The sequence below is a fragment of the Hyla sarda genome, chromosome 6, assembly GCF_029499605.1.
Source record: "Hyla sarda isolate aHylSar1 chromosome 6, aHylSar1.hap1, whole genome shotgun sequence".
In the NCBI taxonomy this organism is placed as follows: Eukaryota; Metazoa; Chordata; class Amphibia; order Anura; family Hylidae; genus Hyla; species Hyla sarda.
Window position 1 is genome coordinate 142,443,501 of NC_079194.1, and position 23,475 is coordinate 142,466,975.

At 41.7% G+C, this 23,475-nt stretch overlaps 3 protein-coding genes across 7 annotated transcripts in view; 2 read left to right on the plus strand and 1 right to left on the minus strand.

Moving 5' to 3' along the window:
- LOC130277465 (adhesion G-protein coupled receptor G1-like) overlaps positions 1–3,435 on the plus strand; it is a 54,944-nt gene extending 51,509 nt beyond the window's left edge. The window contains exon 15 of the mRNA XM_056528137.1: positions 3,289–3,435. Within this exon, the coding sequence (XP_056384112.1) occupies positions 3,289–3,434 (146 nt within the window). The 3' untranslated portion in view covers position 3,435. The remainder of the gene's footprint in view (positions 1–3,288) is intronic.
- A 4,235-nt stretch (positions 3,436–7,670) lies between these two features.
- LOC130276252 (pancreatic secretory granule membrane major glycoprotein GP2-like) lies at positions 7,671–14,265 on the minus strand. The gene is made up of 9 exons (XM_056525350.1): positions 14,256–14,265; positions 11,225–11,303; positions 10,920–11,117; positions 10,639–10,835; positions 9,561–9,736; positions 9,135–9,377; positions 8,832–8,988; positions 8,547–8,661; positions 7,671–7,822 (listed from the first exon to the last, which is right to left on the minus strand). Exons 2-9 carry the CDS (start codon positions 11,301–11,303, stop codon positions 7,683–7,685), a joined length of 1,305 nt encoding a protein of 434 aa, XP_056381325.1. The 5' UTR covers positions 14,256–14,265; the 3' UTR covers positions 7,671–7,682.
- Positions 14,266–14,353: 88 nt separating this feature from the next.
- The window catches only part of DRC7 (dynein regulatory complex subunit 7), a 48,106-nt gene continuing 38,984 nt past the window's right edge, over positions 14,354–23,475 (plus strand). For 3 of the 5 annotated variants that reach the window (XM_056525344.1, XM_056525348.1, XM_056525349.1), the window contains exons 1-5: positions 14,682–14,700; positions 15,039–15,162; positions 15,367–15,538; positions 19,181–19,306; positions 22,872–23,066. In XM_056525344.1, the coding sequence (XP_056381319.1) occupies positions 14,688–14,700; positions 15,039–15,162; positions 15,367–15,538; positions 19,181–19,306; positions 22,872–23,066 (630 nt within the window). In that variant the 5' untranslated portion in view covers positions 14,682–14,687. Of the gene's footprint in view, positions 14,476–14,681; positions 14,701–15,018; positions 15,163–15,366; positions 15,539–19,180; positions 19,307–22,871; positions 23,067–23,475 lie in introns of those variants that run through there. The other 2 variants (XM_056525345.1, XM_056525347.1) reach the window with 2 other exon arrangements.

Below are 23,475 nucleotides of genomic sequence, written 5' to 3' on the forward strand. Positions count from 1 at the left end.
TGCACAGGTTTTGATAAATCTCCCCCTACGGAGTCTGGATACCTGACCGAGATTTTGCCAAGCTACACACTTTTCTAAAAGGAAAGATTTAACCCAATCTGCAGACAGCCTGTTTCGGGGTTTTTGCCCCCTCATCAGTACAGAGCGGGGATGATCTAGATTAGCAGTGTGAGAGGCATATCGACAAAAGTTTTCTCATGTCTCAACAACATATTAAGTTATTGTAAGTGACAAAGGTAATAATGTATATCAATTACTGAAAATTACCTTATGAAGATCAGACATTGCTTTTGAGTTGTGGTTTAAGCAGTCATTGCGATCAAGTGTTTTGCTCTTACACATTCTTGGGTGTTTTTAGCTGTGTATTTTGGGTCATTTTTTCTTTATTTTTATTCATTATTACTTTTGTCAGTTTCAAGTAATTTCAGGGGGCATTGTGGGGTTTTCTCTCTTTAATGGAAGGGTGGCCACTATTTTTCCATGTTTGTATATTGTTTATGCCTACAGGTAATGCCAGCTCCAAACTGCCCCCCCCCCCCTTTCCATTTGTACTATGTCTATCTACTGTATATAGGCCGAGACTTATCAAGCATATCTTACAGTAAGATTCTCTTTGTTGCCCATAGCATTGAGGGTACAGTTTTCATTTCTCATATTGCTCTAATAAAATGACATCTGAGCTCTGATTGCTTGCTATATCTATCTGCTATAAGGGTCTATGCACACTACGGAATCTCTTCCCCAGATAAACTCTGGGTGGAGATTCTGAGGCAGTGTAGATATTGCTGGTCCCCATAGCCAGCAATGCATTCTGCTAAAATGAAATTCCATTGTTTTCACTGTGCAGCAGAATCCCATTGATAGGTGCTAGAATTTCTCGGCTCAGAAATTCCGTAGTGTGCATGGGCCCTTAGACAGCTTGATAAATCTCCCACTATGTATGGGGGCACCGCTCTGCCCACTGCAATAAAGTTAGCCAGCATCCCAAGCCCCCACCCATCCAGCAAAACCTCGCCACCCCAGTAGTAAGGTGATTATATGAGGAGGAGCTTTGTTACAGTGTGTCACTCCCGTAGTAATGAGATTACATGAGGAGGAGGTTTGTTACTGTGTGTCACTCCAGTAGTAAGGAGATTACATGAGGATGGGGTTTGTTACAGTGTGTCACCCCAGTAGTAAGGAGATTACATGAGGAGGGGGTTTGTTACAGTATGTCACCCCAGTAGTAAGGAGATTACATGAGGACGGGGTTTGTTACAGTGTGTCAACCCAGTAGTAAGGAATGTACATGATGAGGGGGTTTGTTACAGTGTATCACCCCAGTAGTAAGGAGAGTACATGATGAGGGGGTTTGTTACAGTGTGTCACCCCAGTAGTAAGGAGATTACATGAGGAGGAGGTTTGTTACAGTGTGTCACCCCAGTAGTAAGGAGAGTACATGATGAGGGGGTTTGTTACAGTGTGTCACCCCAGTAGTAAGGAGAGTACATGATGAGGGGGTTTGTTACAGTGTGTCACCCCAGTAGTAAGGAGAGTACATGATGAGGGGGTTTGTTACAGTGTGTCACCCCAGTAGTAAGGAGAGTACATGATGAAGGGGTTTGTTACAGTGTGTCACCCCAGTAGTAAGGAGAGTACATGATGAGGGGGTTTGTTACAGTGTGTCACCCCAGTAGTAAGGAGATTACATGAGGAGGGGGTTTGTTACAGTGTGTCACCCCAGTAGTAAGGATGTTACATGAGGAGGAGGTTTGTTACAGTGTGTAACCCCAGTAGTAAGGAGATTACATGAGGAGGAGGTTTCTTACAGTGTGTCACCCCAGTAGTAAGGAGATTATATGAGGAGGAGGTTTCTTACAGTGTGTCACCCCAGTAGTAAGGAGATTACATGAGGAGGAGGTTTCTTACAGTGTGTCACCCCAGTAGTAATGGATGTGGAATAACTTGAAAAAAAACCTTGTATTATGGCACTGTGGCACCCAGGTAAGGATGGAAATGGACTAGATATTGGTACAAAGGTTCTCAGCAGAACCGTTTATTAAGTGCAAGAAAATAAATGGTTACCTAATAAATGGTTCTGCTGAGAACCTTTGTACCAATATCTAGTCCATTTCCATCCTTACCTGGGAGCCGCAGCGCCATTCTACAAGGGTTTTTTTTTTCAAGTTCTCCTCATCTTCACACCAAGACAGCAGTGTTGCTTACTCCTGCAACCCAGAAGGCTGAGCAGCAAATCCAGATCTATAGTACCCCATTATCACTGGGGCAAAAGGCTCATATTACTTCTTTTTAAGGTGAGCGGCCATCTATATGGTTACTGGTAGAGATGAGCGAATTTACAGTAAATTCGATTCGTCACGAACTTCTCAGCTCGGCAGTTGATGGCTTATCCTGCATAAATGAGTTCAGCTTTCAGGTGCTCCCGTGGGCTGGAAAAGGTGGATACAGTCCTAGGAGACTCTTTCCTAGGACTGTATCCACCTTTTTCAGCTCACCGTAGCACCTGAAAGCTGAACTAATTTATGCAGGAGAAGTCATCAACTGCCGAGCCGAGAAGTTCGTGACGAATCGAATTTACTGTAAATTCGCTCATCTCTAGTTACTGGGTCAGTCACTGGACCGGTTTTGCTAATGTTACTAAGGGTAATACACAAGGCGCCAGTATCTGTCGTTCCTTTTTTCTTTCTGACAGATTACCCCAGTAGTAAGGTGGGGCATGTCAAAGGGTGGAGCCAATAAGCAGGGTCAAGGGGCGGCAAAATTAGCTTTTGCCTAGGGTGGCAAAAATCCTTGCACCAGGCCTGCATAGGTGATACCAGCTGCAGGCTCCCCCATATATAAGATGCATTTTAGAGGTCATGGTTGCTCGATGCCCCTGCATATATACTGCATGTATCTGTAGGTGATGTCATCTTCAGTCTCCCTTTATATATAATGAAGAAGAAGAAATCCTGGCACCAGCGACTTGAATGCAAATAAAGGATTTATTTGTAATATAGCATATTACACATATACAAGACGCGTTTAGGCTTATTCAGCCTTTTTCAATCGTATCCTGTATAAGCCGAAACGCGTCTTGTTACGTGTGTAATATGCTATATTACGAATAAATCCTTTATTTGCATTCAAGTTGCTGGTGCCAGGATTTCTTCTTCTTTATTCGATTTATACGATCCACGAGCACAGCGCATCATACCCTGGTGCCGTCCTCTTCTACACGGATCCCCCTATATATTCTGTTTATATCTATAGCTGATGTTAACTCCCCTGGTGTTTCCTTCCCTCCAGGTTTCTTTATCTTCCTGTGGTATTGTGCCTTGTCGCAACCTTCGGCCAAGAACCAGTCACACACCTCAGACTGTACAAGTGCCACTCCAGCCTCCCCCCGGGCCGATCAGATCCCCAGCAGCGACCACAAGAAACTTCTAGGATGATGGGTGTGTCAGAGAGAATACGGCCACGGTGACACTGCTTCCTCTGTGTAACAAGCACTTTACTAAGAATTGGAGCACTTTGCCAGAACCTTAGACTGAAAGGGACATTGGTGTCTCAGTAACTTGTGTTCCTCTTGGTCAGATGTTGAACAGTGAAAATTGTAAGCTCTTGAGGAGACTCTGAGGTTTTCTGACTGCCAGGATTTCAGGCTATGTGACAGCAGGTGTTAAGTATGTATTAACAAGCCCCCTTCCTGTTTGTGGCATTCTAGACATTTGGTGCTTTCGCCATTTCTGCGCCACCCATTATGCTTTAAGTTGTAAGACTTGATTTAAACCAAAGGCCGGCGACATTACCACCCATCCCCTGCAAATTCTGCCACATCTCATCCAGGAAAAAGGAAATTTCCAGTGAAATATGGAACATTGTGTGACTTTATAAATCCCGTGAGAGCAAAGGCGCCAGACAAGGATGTAGGGAGGAAAAGTGCAGATAAAGCGTATAAATAGCTGCTGGGACCACGGCCAATGAGAACACACAAATCTTCCAAGTCATAGTTCTAGAATAGAATACTGAGCACATAATCATGATATAGACCGAGCACTGTAATATATCATCATGGTGTACGCACAACACTCTCTTATATCATCATGGTGTACGCACAGCACTCTCTTATATCATCATGGTGTACGCACAACACTCTCTTATTAACATTGTATAGACTGAGAGCTATCAGGCTAGCTTTACAACATGTTTTGGCATCTGTTTTATTTGGGGGTGGGGTGGGTGAGCCAATTTACCATTAAAACAGGATGCAACATATTCAGATGGATCCTGTTTTTTTGTAGCTGGATCATTTAAGGCAACAGGATCCTGATGAATCTAATTTTAAAGGTGCCTTTTTTCTAATCTTTAAGTAAAAAAAAAAGGTGTTTGCCAACAGGTTGCAAAAACATGGCGTGAACATGGCCTTAGGGTATGTTTTTCTCATGTGTCTCTCTCCTGTTGAAACTGCCCCTTTGATGTTTTATTTATTTCTTTTTAATTTCTCAAACCAATCCATAGGCTTTTAATTGGGCACCATGATAGTTTAGGCTGTTTTCGCACAGTATTTTGGACAGTTTTTTAACCATAATTAACTGGGGAGTGGGACAAAAGAAAAATTCCTTTTTTCCTGCTGCTTATTTGTTTTTGGTCTGTCTTTTAAGCCATTTACAGATCACAAAATTGCCCAAGGATAGACATATGGCATATGAAGGAGATCAAAATTTGTGCAGAGCAAAAGTTGCAGAGTTGCCCATAGTAACCAATCAGATCGCTTCTTTCATTTTTGAAAAGGGCTCTGAAAAATGAAAGTAGCGATCTGATTGGTTGCTATGGGCAACTCAGCAACTTTTCCTCTGGACAGGTTTTGCTAAATCTCCCCCACGGTGTCTTATTTTGCTGTCTTATTAAAAAAACAGGATCCCAGTTGAACAATATTTTGTACAATGCAAGACATTCAATGTCTAGACATTCTGTTACATTATCCTGTTTCAAAACCTTTTTATTCTTTATAATGCTTGCAATAGATTTTACCACCTCTAAAAAGGCAAAAACCTGATCCATTTCAAAATAGACACAAACTGATACAAGAAAGAAAAAAAACAAAAAAAATGCATCTTAATCTTTCTGTAGTTTCCGGTAATAATGTTTTTGGACACCTTAAAATGATGCAAAAATGTGATGTAAATGTAGGCTCTCTGACACCATATAGATGAAGCACTCGCATATGACCATTTATCATTACATTGTATGCTCATCCTTTCTGGGATCATCACACTGGGTATTACAAGTTTTCTATGTACCAACAGAAGAATATTTTAGAGCTTGTGGATGTATATGTTGTACTGTACATGATTTTTTTGTATATAGAAGAAATGTACTAATGTAAATGAGATATTTTTTAATTATTATTGATTAGAGACATTTATGAAACATGTTCTTTTTTCTAATCGGTTTCTATTTTCTGATTGTAATGTTTTTACATTTCAATTTTAGTACATTTTGCGGAGCTCTGAGCTTCAGCTACTGTAAATGGTGTCTTATATGTATACTGGTGTCACCTTTCCCTATAATCCTGTCATTAATGATAAAGAGGGAACTGCTGGAAAGTGATCTGTTAGGCTAGCTTCAGACTACGGAATCTCCGGGCAGAAATTTTTCGCCCGGATATTCCGAGTGCGGCCAGCGCTGACTGAATCAGTCGGCGCTAGGACCGCGCGGACACTGCAGTCTCCAATAGACTGCAATGTGTTCCGTGCGGATTTCCGCCTGAAGAAAGAGCAACCCCATTCTTCAGGCGAAATTTCCAAGCGGATTTTCCATTCACAAATTCCGAAGTATGAATTTGTGAAAGGAAACCCATTCACCACACTATGCATTTTAGAAAGCGGAATTTCCACCTGCAATTTCAAAGCAGAATTGCATACGGAAATTCCGTAGTCTGAACCTAGCCTAAACCTCAGCTTAGTTTTAGGCCTAGTGAGAAAGGTAAAGGTTGGCACTACCTTTGTTGGTGGTGCTCGTGGATGGATCAGGTCCAGAGCAGAATAGAAGAATAATCCCAGCACTCACCAGATACTTCCAAGCAAAAGTAGTTTTTATTGCAATAAAAACTACTTTTGCTTGGAAGTATCTGGGGAGTGCTGGGATTATTCTTCTGTTCATTTTAGACTTATGACTTTATTACATAGGGAGATTATTGGTTGATCTCTGTAATATGGTGAAGCAACAAATGAAGTAGAAAGCAACCCGTTTCGAGTCTTAAAGGAGAACTTAGTCGAAAATTAACTTATCCCGTATCCACAGAATAGGGGATAAGTAGCTGATAAGTAGCATATCCGACCGTTGGGGCCCCCCCACGATCTCGAGTTCACAGTGTGGAGCGCATGTAGACAGCACGCACTCTATTAATTTCTATGAAAGCGTCGATGATGCCAAAGTGCTGTACTTGGGTTTTTAAGTTGTGCATGTAATAACTACTTGGAAAGAATGAAAACAGCGAGATTTCAGGATTATTTTCAAATATAGATTGTAAAATTTAAAATTAGAAAACAAAAATAAAAAAAATATTTAACATAAAAACTTGTTTTAAACTAATAGGTAATTTTTAATGACATGTTTCCTGTAACTGAAATTCATACACATGGATGTTCATGTAAATAGCTAGTTTCAACTAAAATTATTGTAAGCCAGGCAAAAACTAATAACAACAATAGTTGTGTGTGGCCAGAGTAATATGAACTTTATCTGAAATGATCTTCGTACTGTTTGTCCAATAGCCACTAGTCCACAGTTAATCTTTCATGAGAATGTTTTTAGAATTTCCCTAGAAAGGCCGCTCACAATTCCTGCGCTTTAAAAAAAAATTATAAAAAATAAAAATAATTGTTTGTGTCTGATCATGGGGTCAAGGGGATCCCAGGTGAGAATGGGGGCCTGATGTCCTTTGGTATATCGAAGGCCCTCACACACCAAACTAAGCATGTGCTGACACTCCCCATTCCATTCAGTGGGAAGAGTCGGGCTTTGTTCTAAAAATCTCACAAGGGAGGGCTCCCAGAGGACGGGCCCCCCACAATCAGACACTTCCCCTCTATTCTGTGGATAGGGGATATGTTTTTTTTTTTTGTGCTGAAATTACCTCTTTGACCCATTGTGCATTGTTGAGGGATGACCTGAAAAATTATACTTGTATATTTAAATGCAAATACTTTGCTGTACACGGATCTGGTGTGCATACCTGGTGTACTGTACATGGATGATGTGTATTTGGTGTGCTGTGCACAGATTGTGTATGTAGTGTGATCTTGTTTGTATACTTGCCTCTATTTGTGCCATAAAAACCATTATTTAGAAGTTGTCTCCTTTACTGTGACCAGCATAAGGCCTGGTATATAGTTCTAGCATTAGATGAAGTACACAAGTAGAGTTCCCCTTATGAATCCCTACAGGTGGGAACAGGTCCATAACTGCTTGTATTCTTGTTTGAACTGCATAATCCAACATGATGTATCATTGTAATATATAAGAATTTTGCTGATCACCAGTTACAGAGCAATGTTTTGCCTGCCAAGTGCCCACTTCTTGGAATGGGCATTCATATGCCTTCTACCAATGCTGCCTACAGGAAAGTGGACAGTGAACTCTGCAGAGCACACCACATACACAGTGAGCAGACACAACATTAAAGGTTCAGTGTTTATTTAGAGTCGCTCCACATGAGCAAGATTAGTGCTTCTCAGTCCGGTCATTTTTTTAAAAGCTTTTGCAAAACCAACAGAACTAAGGATGAGAAGAACAACTCCTGCAGCAAAAGATCCTGAAAGGACGAGTGTGTTGAGTCCTGGAGAAGAGAAAGGCAAGAGATTAGGGACATGTAAGGTGTGAAGACTACACTGGCATCTACCCTGCAGAAGACTCATTTTGTTATGTAGTCAGGGCTGCGGGAAAGTGCATCTACTGATTGTCTGATGAAGATCAGAGGGTTTGGGTTTTTGCAACATGCAACGCCTCAGTGCCAGGGTTCGTTCACATAATGGAATTTCCATGCGGAATTCAGCATTAGAATTCTGCATGAAGATTCCGAAGCAGCAGCAGAATCCCACTGTTATCAATGGGATACTGCTGTGCACACTGCGCAATTTTTCTGCTGCGGAAATTCCGATTTCGGAGTCCGCAGAAAGAACATGTCTATTTTTTCTGCAGAGTGCGGATGGAAACACATTGCTGTCCATGAGACTGAGCATTTCCGCTGTTGGGGGAATGTCCGCACAAAAATTGTGTGTGAACATAGACCCACTCTCCAATAGCACTGAGGATTCAGTGACCAGCCACCTTAACTAGACCCACACAGTATGACTCACTGACTGGCCCACATTATATGTTGTGCATACATTTGGAAGCTGTCAGACAATAAGATAACTGAAATGAGTAGCCTGGACTATTTTTAGACCTGTGGAAGGAAATATAGTAAGAAGATGCTGGCCTTTGAGACAGAAAGGAAACCTGTCTGTGAAGCCCCCAATACCCCATCATCCTCTGTTCTCACCATTCAGGGCATGACATACCAGACTCTGGTTCTTCCATGCTGGTCCTGACACCTCCAACAAGCTGGATGGGCCCACAAGATACAACCTTTCTGTATGGGTCACTCAGGTCTCTTTTATGCCGCCCAGTGCTAGGCTGTAGAGGACACAGAAAAATTTGTCTTTACTTATCATGCAACATTGGAACACTATGTTGAGGGGCAAATGTTCACCACACAGCTGCATTATAATGCTATTATGTTTCTAAAGCATGCCTAACCACTTGTCACATTGCAGTCCCCCCCCCCGTCTGGGGGCACCACATACCTGCTGGTGACAGTGCGTCATGTTGTACTGGCAGAGCCAGATACGGCAATGCAGGTAAACTTCCTGGTACTGTATGAACCGGAACATCTGAAGGGAGAAGCGACTCAGGGACTGGTTTCCAGAGTCAATAATGTCCACCGTGGAGTCGTCTGCAATCCTATAAGAAACAGCAGCTACAATCAGTCATGGAAAAACCCACCATCACCCGCAGAGCACCATAATACGAGCCTCAGGAGAAGACAAGTGAGAGGGGCCCCTGTCCCTTCAATGTGACTACAGAAGAAATTTGAAACTGATGCTTACCCATTTCTAATAAGGAGATGCCGGACTGCGCTGTCATGGTGAACCCACGGGGTGGCCCAGCATTCCTCCAGCTTTAGGGTGAAAAAGTTCTGAGGGCCATGACCATGAATGTGCAGCTGGACATACAAATGACGATTCAGTGGAATGACTGGGGGGTAATCATACGGCTCTAGGTACTCCTCTGTAGGGTGGAGAGTCATCGTGACATTGAATTCTCCTTCTTTTACCACGAAAGTCACCAATCTACATATAAAGAAAGAGCAGTGGTGGTCAGACAGAACACCCACCCCCTTTAGGGAGCAGCAGACAGCCTACACAATATAGTGGACCAAAATAAGGAACCTCAGATTCTGTGCCAAACTTATTGCAGCAGATGAGTTTGAGTATGGTCCAGGGACTATACACAGTCTTCTATTCTTTACTTACGCAGCACCAGTGATCAGCGGGAAAGGTAGGGACACAACCTTATCATAGCGATAAATGCAGGAGAAGCCAATCTGGATGCCAAGAGACCTGGATATCATAGCGCTGGGCACCACTTGACTCTCCTTAGCTATGCTTGTGCTCAGTTCATTGGTGTAGATCAGATGGCTGCCATTCACCTGGTACAGATAAAGGACATGACATTCAATCTATAAAGGGGCCACTAAGTGGGAGTTTTTAGTTTAACAGACTGGTTTTCACTGGCATTTCATGCCTAGTGTTAAGCCAACAAAACATTAGAACAGATTTCACACAAACGAGAAACAGGTAAGGTGCATTCACATCATGATTTTGCCATACTGTTTTGAATCAGCTTTTGAATTTGAAAACAACTATTGTCTGCCTTTTACATAGGCCACCCATATAAAAACGTACACAAAAAGATGTATCCAGTTGTGCAAGTTTTTGTACTTATCAGTTTTTCTGCGTTTTTTTCCTGTGCACAAAACTGTAGTCTACCATGGTTTTGTATCTTGTTGTGTCCTATTTGTCTTCAAAGGGTTTTGTTTCCTTTATAAAAAAGGAAAAAAAAGTTTTTATAACATTGTAGTCAATACAAACTGTATTGAGCACACAATTGCATACAGTTTGTGGTATGTTTAAAAAAAAATCCTGATTTAAGACAGTATGGCAAAATTGTGATGTGAATGTAGCCTAAGAGGCAGGACAAACGCAACTGGTGCCCACAAGGTGGTCCATCCAAATCATGCTGACTCAATCAATCATTCTTCTACTTGTCCCTTGATGCTCTTTTACCTATAGGAGCCTCCTTACCAAATTCCATATAAATTACCAGACATAAAAGTACACAGTCCCTTTTTTGTTTGGTAAAGCTGGGTAAAAATGATAGACCCCATTAAAGTCAATGAGATCCATCAGGCTTTGTTGGGGTTTGTTGAATAGTGAATCCTCTAGCTGTTCTGTTCGTTCTTCTGCTCCATTGATGAAGAAAAATAAAACCTCCACAGGTGTGAATATAGAAAAAACATCAGGGAATCACTAAGTACACATGGACCTTTACCTGGACCTTAGTGCCGCACAGAGTGTGGTTTTCATGGGTCAGGGTGGCATAGGCATACAGCTCAGATGTGTCCAGCAGCTTACATTCTAGGTTGGACAAGTGTAAGGCAGACAAGTTCACGTTCAGCTCATGGAGAGCGCTCTTTAGGACATGAAAGGTCATCCTGTCAGGATCACAGCTCAGCTGCAACTGTAGATCTGGAAATAATGAAAAGTAACTTAAGGCATAAGATAGAATCCAGCACCTTCACCTACCCGTCAAGAACATGCATGCCACTCTACCTTGGCATCTGTCACCCATGAAGCCTGGTTTACACACACAATGAAGTTGTCCATTGAACATGGTGCATCTTCCTCCATTCTCACACACATTGGTTGGACAAGCAGCGCTCACCCTGGAGATGGTAGCAGGGTCTGTGCTCTGTTCAGTGGGCCATGGGTCTAGGTAGAACATATGCACGTCCCCTTTAGGTTCATTCACTAAATGGAAAGGAAAAGGTATTCGATAAAAAAAAAAAAAAAAAAACAGCATATCAATGATAAGAGCAAGAAGTGGTGGAGGAGCTACTCACAGCCCCACAGCTTACCATCAACCTGCTCTGGAGTGACGAAAGCCATCAACCCCAACACTGCAACAAACCACCAGCAAGTACCCAGCAACGCCATCTGTACGACAGAACATAGTCAGTGACTAAAGCCCAACATCCTATATCACAACACATGTATGTCATCAGGACAGAACGCCTCCAAAACACACAGGTTCTGCTACTGAATCACTAGTGACCAAGTACAGACTGTTCTTTATGTGCATAAGAATATACAGGAGGTAACGTATATATGAAGTATGCAGTCATCTAGATGGCACTGTAAGGAGATCTATATAGAACGTGTCTATAAAAAGGTAATAAATATCACATTTTGGGGTGCAGAAGGGGGACGTAATGTATAGAACAGGTAGGGGTGTATATGACCGGGAGGTGCTAGATGTGTATGAGCGCAGTGATATAAGTAAAGCGATGTATATAGAGGAAATTAACTATATAACATGCATGGTATATGCTATATAAATAAATCTGAGGGACATGATGTATATAACAGTGGAGAATGTAATGTGCAGAACACTCAGGAGGTGATGTATAATGTGTATGAGGTGTATATGAGGGTGTGTGTATTGTGTATAAGGTGTATATGAGGGTGTGTGTATTGTGTAGAGGTGTATATGAGGGTGTGTATTGTGTATATGAAGATGTGTGTATTGTGTAGAGGTGTATATGAGGGTGTGTGTATTGTGTAGAGGTGTATATGAGGGTGTGTATTGTGTATATGAAGATGTGTGTATTGTGTAGAGGTGTATATGAGGGTGTGTGTATTGTGCAGAGGTGTATATGAGGATGTGTGTATTGTGCAGAGGTGTATATGAGGATGTGTGTATTGTGCAGAGGTGTATATGAGGATATGTGTATTGTGCAGAGGTGTATATGAGGATATGTGTATTGTGCAGAGGTGTATATGAGGCTATAAGTATTGTGCAGAGGTGTATATGAGGATATAAGTATTGTGCAGAGGTGTATATGAGGGTGTGTGTATGTATTGTATAGAGGTGTTTATGAAGATGTGTGTATAATGTGTAGAGGTGTATATGAAGGTGTGTGTATAATGTGTAGAGGTGTATATGAAGGTGTGTGTGTATTGTGTGTAGAGGTGTATATGAAGGTGTGTGTGTGTATTGTGTGTAGAGGTGTATATGAAGGTGTGTGTGTATTGTGTGTAGAGGTGTATATGAAGGTGTGTGTGTATTGTGTGTAGAGGTGTATATGAAGGTGTGTGTGTATTGTGTGTAGAGGTGTATATGAAGGTGTGTGTGTATTGTGTGTAGAGGTGTATATGAAGGTGTGTGTATTGTTTGTAGAGGTGTATATGAAGGTGTGTGTATTGTTTGTAGAGGTGTATATGAAGGTGTGTGTATTGTGTGTAGAGGTGTATATGAAGGTGTGTGTATAGGTGTATATGAAGGTGTGTATAGGTGTATATGAAGGTGTGTGTATTGTGTGTAGAGGTGTATATGAAGGTGTGTGTATTGTGCAGAGGTGTATATGAAGGTGTGTGTATTGTGCAGAGGTGTATATGAGGATGTGTGTATTGTGCAGAGGTGTATATGAGGATATAAGTATTGTGTAGAGGTGTATATGAAGATGTGTGTATAATGTGTAGAGGTGTATATGAGGGTGTGTGTATTGTGCAGAGGTGTATATGAGGATATGTGTATTGTGCAGAGGTGTATATGAGGATATGTGTATTGTGCAGAGGTGTATATGAGGATATGTGTATTGTGCAGAGGTGTATATGAGGATATGTGTATTGTGCAGAGGTGTATATGAGGATATAAGTATTGTGTAGAGGTGTATATGAAGATGTGTGTATAATGTGTAGAGGTGTATATGAGGGTGTGTGTATTGTGTGTAGAGGTGTATATGAGGGTGTGTATTGTGTGTAGAGGTGTATATGAAGGTGTGTGTATTGTGCAGGTGTATATGAGGATATAAGTATTGTGTAGAGGTGTATATGAAGATGTGCGTATAATGTGTAGAGGTGTATATGAAGATGTGTGTATAATGTGTAGAGGTGTATATGAGGGTGTGTGTATTGTGTGTAGAGGTGTATATGAAGGTGTGTGTATTGTGTGTAGAGGTGTATATGAAGGTGTGTGTATTGTGCAGAGGTGTATATGAGGATATAAGTATTGTGTAGAGGTGTATATGAAGATGTGCGTATAATGTGTAGAGGTGTATATGAAGATGTGTGTATAATGTGTAGAGGTGTATATGAAGATGTGTGTATAATGTGTAGAGGTGTATATTAGGATATAATTATTGTGTAGAGGTGTATATGAAGATGTATGTATAATGTGTAGAGGTGTATATGAAGATGTGTGTATAATATGTAGAGGTGTATATGAAGATGTCTGTATAATATGTAGAGGTATATATGAAGATGTGTGTATTGTGTACAGGTGTATATGAAGATGTATGTATTGTGTAGAGGTGTATATGAAGATGTATGTATTGTGTAGAGGTGTATATGAAGATGTATGTATTGTGTAGAGGTGTATATGAAGATATAAGTATTGTGTAGAGGTGTATATGAGGATATAAGTATTGTGTAGAGGTGTATATGAAGATGTGCGTATAATGTGTAGAGGTGTATATGAAGATGTGTGTATAATGTGTAGAGGTGTATATTAGGATATAATTATTGTGTAGAGGTGTATATGAAGATGTATGTATAATATGTAGAGGTGTATATGAAGATGTGTGTATAATATGTAGAGGTGTATATGAAGATGTGTGTATTGTGTAGAGGTGTATATGAGGATATATGTATTGTGTGAGGTGTATATGAGGATATATGTATTGTGTGAGGTGTATATGAGGATATATGTATTGTGTGAGGTGTATATGAAGATATAAGTATTGTGTAGAGGTGTATATGAGGATATATGTATTGTGTGAGGTGTATATGAAGATATAAGTATTGTGTAGCAGTGTTTATGGTCTGTGGAGCAGATATATGCTGCGTGCAGGGAACCCTGTGTACTAACACTATAAACCACCACGTGACCTCCACTCTCGACGACACACCCCCACCCTCTCCCCGCCTCTCCCTTATAAGTAGCAGCTGTCAATCATCATGTGGTTTCCTGTTCGCCTCTCCCAGCAGTCACCGCGCTCTAGTGTAACGCAGCCTAGTTCGGGAAAGGCGGAACTACATCTCCCTACAGCCTCTGCGCCCAGCTTCCGGTTCTGTTGCCGGGCAACGTGACGCTTGGACAGACATACAGGTAAGAGAGTTATCATCATCATCATTAGGATAATAATACGAATTTGCCCGACCCCCAAACCATCAATCCCATCCTAATCGTAATATCTAAATAGCATAATATGCCCTCCTCATTTTTACCCCCGTCATTATAATGTCGGCATGCCTGTATTCTCCATACTATCACCCTTATCATCGGTATAGCGTCCAGCACCTTCCCTTCACGATGCCCGCATGATAATATGTGGTACTTTCCCTGCCCTCCAGATTACAACCCCTATTATCATCATAATGACAAGCAGTCCCTTTATACACCCCACACTATCACCCCCAACATCATGATGACCAACATTTCCACCCCCACACTATCACACATCATCATAATGACCAGCATTTCCACTGCCAACCTCACAGTATCACCCCCATCATTGTAATGACCATGGTTTTGCCTGTACACTATCACCCCTATCATTGTAATGACCATGGTTTTGCCTGTACACTATCACCCATATCATTGTAATGACCATGGTTTTGCCTGTACACTATCACCCCTATCATGTGTTAGTGTACAGTGTTCTTTATCAGGTGTCATGGAGGCTCTAGAGGAGGTGGATGAGCACAGACATGAGGAGGAGAACATCCTGAGTGACCAGGAGCTGCACCATATACAGGAGCACATGGCACTCATTGAAGTGACGGATGCCTTCAGGTGAGCGCGATGGAGTGCGTGATGGAGTGCGTGATGGAGTGCGCGATGGAGTGCGCGATGGAGTGCGCGATGGAGTGCGCGATGGAGTGCGCGATGGAGTGCGCGATGGAGTGCAGGCTGTACGTGGGGTGCACTTCTCTCGCTTTAAAGACTCCCTACTCTGGAGCCTCTGCCATTTACTGGAATCTTCTCTTTGTTCCCCAGAGAAGAGGAAGAAGCTGCAGATGTCACAAGGTTCCCATTATCCTACACTGAGAATTCTCCTAAGGAGCAGACACTGCTGAACCTAGCTGAAAACTTCTTCCGTCAGTACACGCACCTCTACCCTGATAGGAAGCCACTCTTCAAGTCCCCATTAAATGAGTGTGGTATGGAGGTGAGTGTCATCTAATGTGATAGGGGGAGATCTATCAAAATCTGTCTAGAGGAAAATCTGCTGAGTTACCCATAGAAACCAATCAGATCGCTTCTTTCATTTTTGAAAAGGCCTCTTATAAATGAAAGAAGAGATCTGATTGGTTGCTATGGGCAACTCAGCAACTTTGTCTCTTGGCAGGTTTGATAAATCTCCCCATAGTATGTGTAAGATATGACATGCACATGCAGGTAGATTATGTGCGGTGACTGTTTCATGGCATGTGTAAGGTGGAGGACATCTCTTGACTGCCTCATGTAAGATGTCCGGTAAGTGTCTTGTGTAAAATCGGCGATGTGTGGGGACTTTCTCATAAGATGGAGGATGTGTGGTGACTGTCTTCTGGTGTGTATAAGATGGAGGATGTGTGGTGACTGTCTTCTGGTGTGTATAAAATGGAGGATGCATGGTGACTGTCTTCTGGTGTGTATAAGATGGAGAATGTGTGGTGACTGTCTTCTGGTGTGTATAAGATGGAGGATGTGTGGTGACTGTCTTCTGGTGTGTATAAGATGGAGGATGTGTGGTGACTGTCTTCTGGTGTGTATAAGATGGAGGATGCATGGTGACTTTCTTCTGGTGTGTATAAGATGGAGGATGTGTGGTGACTGTCTTCTGGTGTGTATAAGATGGAGGATGTGTGGTGACTGTCTTCTGGTGTGTATAAGATGGAGGGTGCATGGTGACTTTCTTCTGGTGTGTATAAGATGGAGGATGTGTGGTGACTGTCTTCTGGTGTGTATAAGATGGAGGATGTGTGGTGACTGTCTTCTGGTGTGTATAAGATGGAGGATGTGTGGTGACTGTCTTCTGGTGTGTGTATAAGATGGAGGATGTGTGGTGACTGTCTTCTGGTGTGTATAAGATGGAGGATGTGTGGTGACTGTCTTCTGGTGTGTATAAGATGGAGAATGTGTGGTGACTGTCTTCTGGTGTGTATAAGATGGAGGATGTGTGGTGACTGTCTTCTGGTGTGTATAAGATGGAGGATGTGTGGTGACTGTCTTCTGGTGTGTATAAGATGGAGGATGTGTGGTGACTGTCTTCTGGTGTGTATAAGATGGAGGATGCATGGTGACTGTCTTCTGGTGTGTATAAGATGGAGAATGTGTGGTGACTGTCTTCTGGTGTGTATAAGATGGAGAATGTGTGGTGACTGTCTTCTGGTGTGTATAAGATGGAGGATGTGTGGTGACTGTCTTCTGGTGTGTATAAGATGGAGGATGTGTGGTGACTGTCTTCTGGTGTGTATAAGATGGAGGATGCATGGTGACTGTCTTCTGGTGTGTATAAGATGGAGGATGTGTGGTGACTGTCTTCTGGTGTGTATAAGATGGAGGATGTATGGTGACTGTCTTCTGGTGTGTGTATAAGATGGAGGATGTGTGATGACTGTCTTCTGGTGTGTATAAGATGGAGGATGTGTGGTGACTGTCTTCTGGTGTGTATAAGATGGAGGATGTGTGGTGACTGTCTTCTGGTGTGTATAAGATGGAGGATGCATGGTGACTGTCTTCTGGTGTGTATAAGATGGAGAATGTGTGGTGACTGTCTTCTGGTGTGTATAAGATGGAGGATGTGTGGTGACTGTCTTCTGGTGTGTATAAGATGGAGGATGCATGGTGACTGTCTTCTGGTGTGTATAAGATGGAGAATGTGTGGTGACTGTCTTCTGGTGTGTATAAGATGGAGGATGTGTGGTGACTGTCTTCTGGTGTGTATAAGATGGAGGATGTGTGGTGACTGTCTTCTGGTGTGTATAAGATGGAGGATGTATGGTGACTGTCTTCTGGTGTGTGTATAAGATGGAGGATGTGTGGTGACTGTCTTCTGGTGTGTATAAGATGGAGGATGTATGGTGACTGTCTTCTGGTGTGTATAAGATGGAGGATGTGTGGTGACTGTCTTCTGGTGTGTATAAGATGAAGGATGTGTGGTGACTGTCTTCTGGTGTGTATAAGATGGAGGATTTATGGTGACTGTCTTCTGGTGTGTATAAGATGGAGGATGCATGGTGACTTTCTTCTGGTGTGTATAAGATGGAGGATGTGTGGTGACTGTCTTCTGGTGTGTATAAGATGGAGGATGTGTGGTGACTGTCTTCTGGTGTGTATAAGATGGAGGATGTGTGGTGACTGTCTTCTGGTGTGTATAAGATGGAGGATGTGTGGTGACTGTCTTCTGGTGTGTATAAGATGGAGGATGTGTGGTGACTGTCTTCTGGTGTGTATAAGATGGAGGATGTGTGGTGACTGTCTTCTGGTGTGTGTATAAGATGGAGGATGCATGGTGACTGTCTTCTGGTGTGTATAAGATGGAGGATGCATGGTGACTGTCTTCTGGTGTGTATAAGATGGAGGATGCATGGTGACTGTCTTCTGGTGTGTATAAGATGGAGGATGTGTGGTGACTGTCTTCTGGTGTGTATAACTGGTGTGTATAAGATGGAGGATGTGTGGTGACTGTCTTCTGGTGTGTATAAGATGGAGGATGCATGGTGACTGTCTTCTGGTGTGTATAAGATGGAGGATGTGTGGTGACTGTCTTCTGGTGTGTATAACTGGTGTGTATAAGATGGAGGATGTGTGGTGACTTTCTTCTGGTGTGTGTAAGATGGAGGATGTATGGTGACTGTCTTCTGGTGTGTATAAGATGGAGGATGTATGGTGACTGTCTTCTGGTGTGTATAAGATGGAGGATGCATGGTGACTGTCTTCTGGTGTGTATAAGATGGAGGATGTGTGGTGACTGTCTTCTGGTGTGTGTAAGATGGAGGATGTGTGGTGACTGTCTTCTGGTGTGTATAAGATGGAGAATGTGTGGTGACTGTCTTCTGGTGTGTATAAGATGGAGGATGCATGGTGACTGTCTTCTGGTGTGTATAAGATGGAGGATGTGTGGTGACTGTCTTCTGGTGTGTGTATAAGATGGAGGATGTGTGGTGACTGTCTTCTGGTGTGTATAAGATGGAGGATGTGTGGTGACTGTCTTCTGGTGTGTATAAGATGGAGGATGTATGGTGACTGTCTTCTGGTGTGTATAAGATGGAGGATGTGTGGTGACTGTCTTCTGGTGTGTATAAGATGGAGGATGTATGGTGACTGTCTTCTGGTGTGTATAAGATGGAGGATGCATGGTGACTTTCTTCTGGTGTGTATAAGATGGAGGATGTGTGGTGACTGTCTTCTGGTGTGTATAAGATGGAGGATGTATGGTGACTGTCTTCTGGTGTGTATAAGATGGAGGATGTGTGGTGACTGTCTTCTGGTGTGTATAAGATGGAGGATGTATGGTGACTGTCTTCTGGTGTGTATAAGATGGAGGATGCATGGTGACTTTCTTCTGGTGTGTATAAGATGGAGGATGTGTGGTGACTGTCTTCTGGTGTGTGTAAGATGGAGGACGTGGTGTTTACTGGGGAGGCAGGGTGGACAAGGGTTTATGTGTTTCAAGGTAGAGGATGTGTGGTGACTGTCTCCTGGTATGTGTAAGAAGGAGAACGTAGAGTGACTGTCTCCTGATGTGTGTAAGACAGGCAGGAATCTTTCTCCTCAGGAGTGCGTACACTCTCTTCATTGTCTCTATCTTTTGCTTCATCCACAGAAGTTTGTGTGCACCACACTACGTCCAACGCTTCTTCCTTACCCGGAGCTCTATAACTGGGCTGAATGTGCACATTTTGTGTCAGAATTTTTAACAATGGAACCGCTGAACCCTGCGATAGTGCTGGTAGGAAGCCACTATTCTTGAGTCTATTGCCTTCATTCATCTTAGGCTCCTTTCACACTATATTTTGCTCCGTTACAATGTCCCGTTAAGAAAACCCTTAAAAACATCTGTTAAAAAATCCCACTCAAGTGTATGGGATTTTTTGATTATCCGTTATCACCCCTTATAGCCCGTTATGAATAGCGGACATTATTTGTGACGGGAGAAAAAAATGTTACATGCACAAATTTTTCTCCTGTCACAAATAACGTCCGTTATTCATAGCGGGCTATAACGGGTGATAACGGATAATCAAAAAAATCCCATAGACTTGAATGGGATTTTTTTTACAGCCGTTTTTAAGGGTCATTGTAACGGGTCTTTAAAACGGAGCAACATATAGTGTGAAAGGAGCCTTATTTGTTCTGTTTATATGTCCCCGTCATTCCTTTATATTCTCTACTCTTTATACATCTTGAAAAAAACATTACAGAAATGACCAGAACTTCCTATAACAACTAAATTTTACAGACAGAAATCCCTAAAATGTTACTTTTAAGAGAAACTGACAGCTCTCACAGAAAAGGAGGCAATCTAGGTGAATTTTAGCAAAAAAATTATAATCTTTATTTCACAGTAGGTTAAAAGTACATACACATTAAAATCACGAGAGGCAAGATATGGTGATCAGAAAAAACACACACTGAAAAGCAGAGTGAGATTGTTCCAAATGTTCAACTTAAGAATAAATGCAAATAAATAGACAATTATAATTCTATCTGTATATCCAATAGTATCCTCCAACATGCAATGAAATAACTAACTAGAGACAGTTGGTAAAAATGTAAATGAATGGAGGTAATGGTATATCAGAAGATGTAATCAGAATGAATAATAGAATAGGGGAGACTGAAAATGAAAGCACAGCAAATATGAAAACAATACCAGTCATGCACCCTATGAAGGAACATCTCACCTACCCGAACGCGTTTTCGCTATTCGCTTCGTCTGGGGGCTGTTCACCCACACTAAACCCAATGTACTGGAGCCGAGCTCCTCTGCCTCCTCCATATTTCCCGTCCAGGTTGCCCCCATAATGAATATGCTATGTCTGCCCGGAAGGCAGCAATGCCTGTGCAGAGCGCTCACACTGGCAGACATTAGCATATTCATTACAAGGGGGGGGGGGTGTAGAGGAGGCAGGGGAGCTTGGAGGAGGCGGCTCCCTGCCTCCTTTGTGCAGAGCTGCGCAATGGGAATAGGAGAATAAATGGGCATAACTCTACAAATACTGGACAGATTGATGTAAGTGATTACTTTTTTTTAAGCTGTTCACCACACCATAACCCAATATATTGAGTTTAGTGCTGATGAACAGCCTGTCAGTTTCTCTTTAAGAATGAGTTTAAATTATAACTGTATTCCAAAAGCACACATTTAGCAATAAAATCATATCACAAGTCCATGAGGATGCATCAGCAACCCAGAGTTGGGTCCTTATAATATACTGTACTCATAATCAAGCTGAACAAACTTTACAATAACTCTGCATATACTGTATAATGGCCCCCACTCAAACCAGCATATAACCTAATTATGCAATAACCAGTATACACAGTACAGGATAGGTATATAGGAAACTGTATAGCCTCCTTGGCTTACTCATAGAAGATACATTGGGGACAAAGTGGCAGTGAGCAAGACATGGCTAGGGCTTCATTTATAGAAATAGGTCCAACTTACATGAATACTCTCCAGGAGTTAGCTCCATTCTTATTCAGGTAATTCCTCCTAGGTCAGGTGTGCTCTCATCGTAGGTGCATGAGACTTACTGCATGATGGGAAATGGTGGAAAAGTCACGGTCTTTTTTCCAATACTGTCCCTTCTCAGACGGAGCACCCCAGTTAACCCTATACATAGACCATCATAACTTATAACTGATACGTATGTAAAGTCCCAACACAGCGTTTCTGCAGTCAGTAGAGCCAGCTTTCTCAGGTTACATAAATAACAGTGGACATGAGTAAGACAAAAGAATAATGTGAGGGTTAAGGTATATATGGTAACGCTAGTGCATATGGTGTCCCCCTTGACTGGTCTTTCATTTTCTTTTACTATATCTCCACCATTAATTAATCTTCTCTTCATGTATCTCCACCATTAATTAATCTTCTCTTCATATATCTCCACCATTTATTCATCTGATCCACTCTTCATGTATCGCCACCATTAATTTATCTGATCCACTCTTCATATATCTTCACCATTTATTCATCTGATCCACTCTTCATGTATCGCCAGCATTAATTTATCTGTTCCACTCTTCGTGGATCTCCACCATTCATTTATCTGATCCACTCTTCATATATCTCCACCATTCATTCATCTGATTCACTCTTCATATATCTCCACCATTCATTTATCTGATCCACTCTTCATATATCTCCACCATTCATTCATCTGATCAACTCTTCATATATCTTCACCATTCATTCATCTGATCCACTCTTCATATATCTCCACCATTCATTCATCTGATTTACTCTTCATATATCTCCACCATTCATTTATCTGATCCACTCTTCATATATCTCCACCATTCATTCATCTGATTCACTCTTCATATATCTCCACCATTCATTCATCTGATCCACTCTTCATATATCTCCACCATTCATTTATCTGATCCACTCTTCATATATCTCCACCATTCATTCATCTGATTCACTCTTCATATATCTCCACCATTCATTTATCTGATCCACTCTTCATATATCTCCACCATTCATTCATCTGATTCACTCTTCATATATCTCCACCATTCATTCATCTGATCCACTCTTCATATATCTCCACCATTCATTTATCTGATCCACTCTTCATATATCTCCACCATTCATTCATCTGATTCACTCTTCATATATCTCCACCATTCATTCATCTGATTCACTCTTCATATATCTCCACCATTCATTCATCTGATCCACTCTTCATATATCTCCACCATTCATTTATCTGATCCACTCTTCATATATCTCCACCATTCATTTATCTGATCCACTCTTCATATATCTCCACCATTCATTCATCTGATTCACTCTTCATATATCTTCACCATTCATTCATCTGATTCACTCTTCATATATCTTCACCATTCATTCATCTGATCCACTCTTCATATATCTTGCCCATTCATTCATCTGATTCACTCTTCATATATCTCCACCATTCATAATACTCCTCTTCGTACACCTCTACCAGTCATTCAGTTTCTCTTCATATACCATTTGTCTTGTTTTCTTATATCTCCACCATTCACTCAATCTGCCCCTGATTTATCTCCACTGTTCAGCCTCCTCCTCTTTACACCATTTACTTATCTTCCTATATCTTTACATTCATTCATCCATTTTCTCTGCTCCTCATATGGCTCCACCATTTATTCATCTTTACTTTTTCTTTCCACCACTCTTGCTTCTGTATTTTTTTTCCTGTATTTGTCCTCCACTTTGTCCCTTTCCATATGCATTGTATATTATATGTCTTCCTGCTTCTCTCATTCACCCCTTACATTCTCATTCACAGCCTCGCTACCTCTTCTCCTCATACTCTATTTTACGGAAACAGAAGGGAAATTGCTTTGATTTTTCCATCTTACTTTGCTCCTTGCTGCTGGGTGCTGGATACGATGCCTACTGTGTTAGTGGCTATGCCACTCGAGAAATGTGTCTTATGGATGAGACTCGAGAAACTTGTCCTTTACTGAAAACCACACAAGAGGTGAGAAAGTTTTGTTGTTTCGCTTTTAGCCATTACCCATTTATGTAAACACTTTAGGGAAGATTTATCAAAACCTGTGCAGAGGAAAAGTTGACCATTTGCCAATAGCAACCAATCAGATTGCTTCTTTTATTTCTCAAAGGCCCCTTCCAACATAATAGAAGCAATCTGATTGGTTGCTCTGGGCAAATTTTCTTCTACAGAGGTTTTGCTAAATCTCCTCCTTAGTGTTCATACATCAACCATCTTTGCTACAGGTATCTTTTCTCCATATACCCCCTCATTACCTTCCCCCTATGCAGTATCTACTGTATTTCCTACATTTCTTTATTCAGTTATACTCATTTTGTTTATATAATCTGTGCTAGCTTTGTATCTGCAGGGTGCACTACTGGACACATAAGGGGAG

Excerpts from the sequence above, each read along its gene's own strand:
- LOC130276252 (XM_056525350.1), bottom strand. The coding sequence starts at position 11,303 with ATGGCGTTGCTGGGTACTTGCTGGTGGTTTGTTGCAGTGTTGGGGTTG. Across the intron at positions 9,378-9,560 it reads CCGCTGATCACTGGTGCTGC|ATTGGTGACTTTCGTGGTAA; the intron begins GTAAGTAAAGAA and ends CTTTATATGTAG. Across the intron at positions 8,662-8,831 it reads TGACGCACTGTCACCAGCAG|CCTAGCACTGGGCGGCATAA; the intron begins GTATGTGGTGCC and ends TGTCCTCTACAG.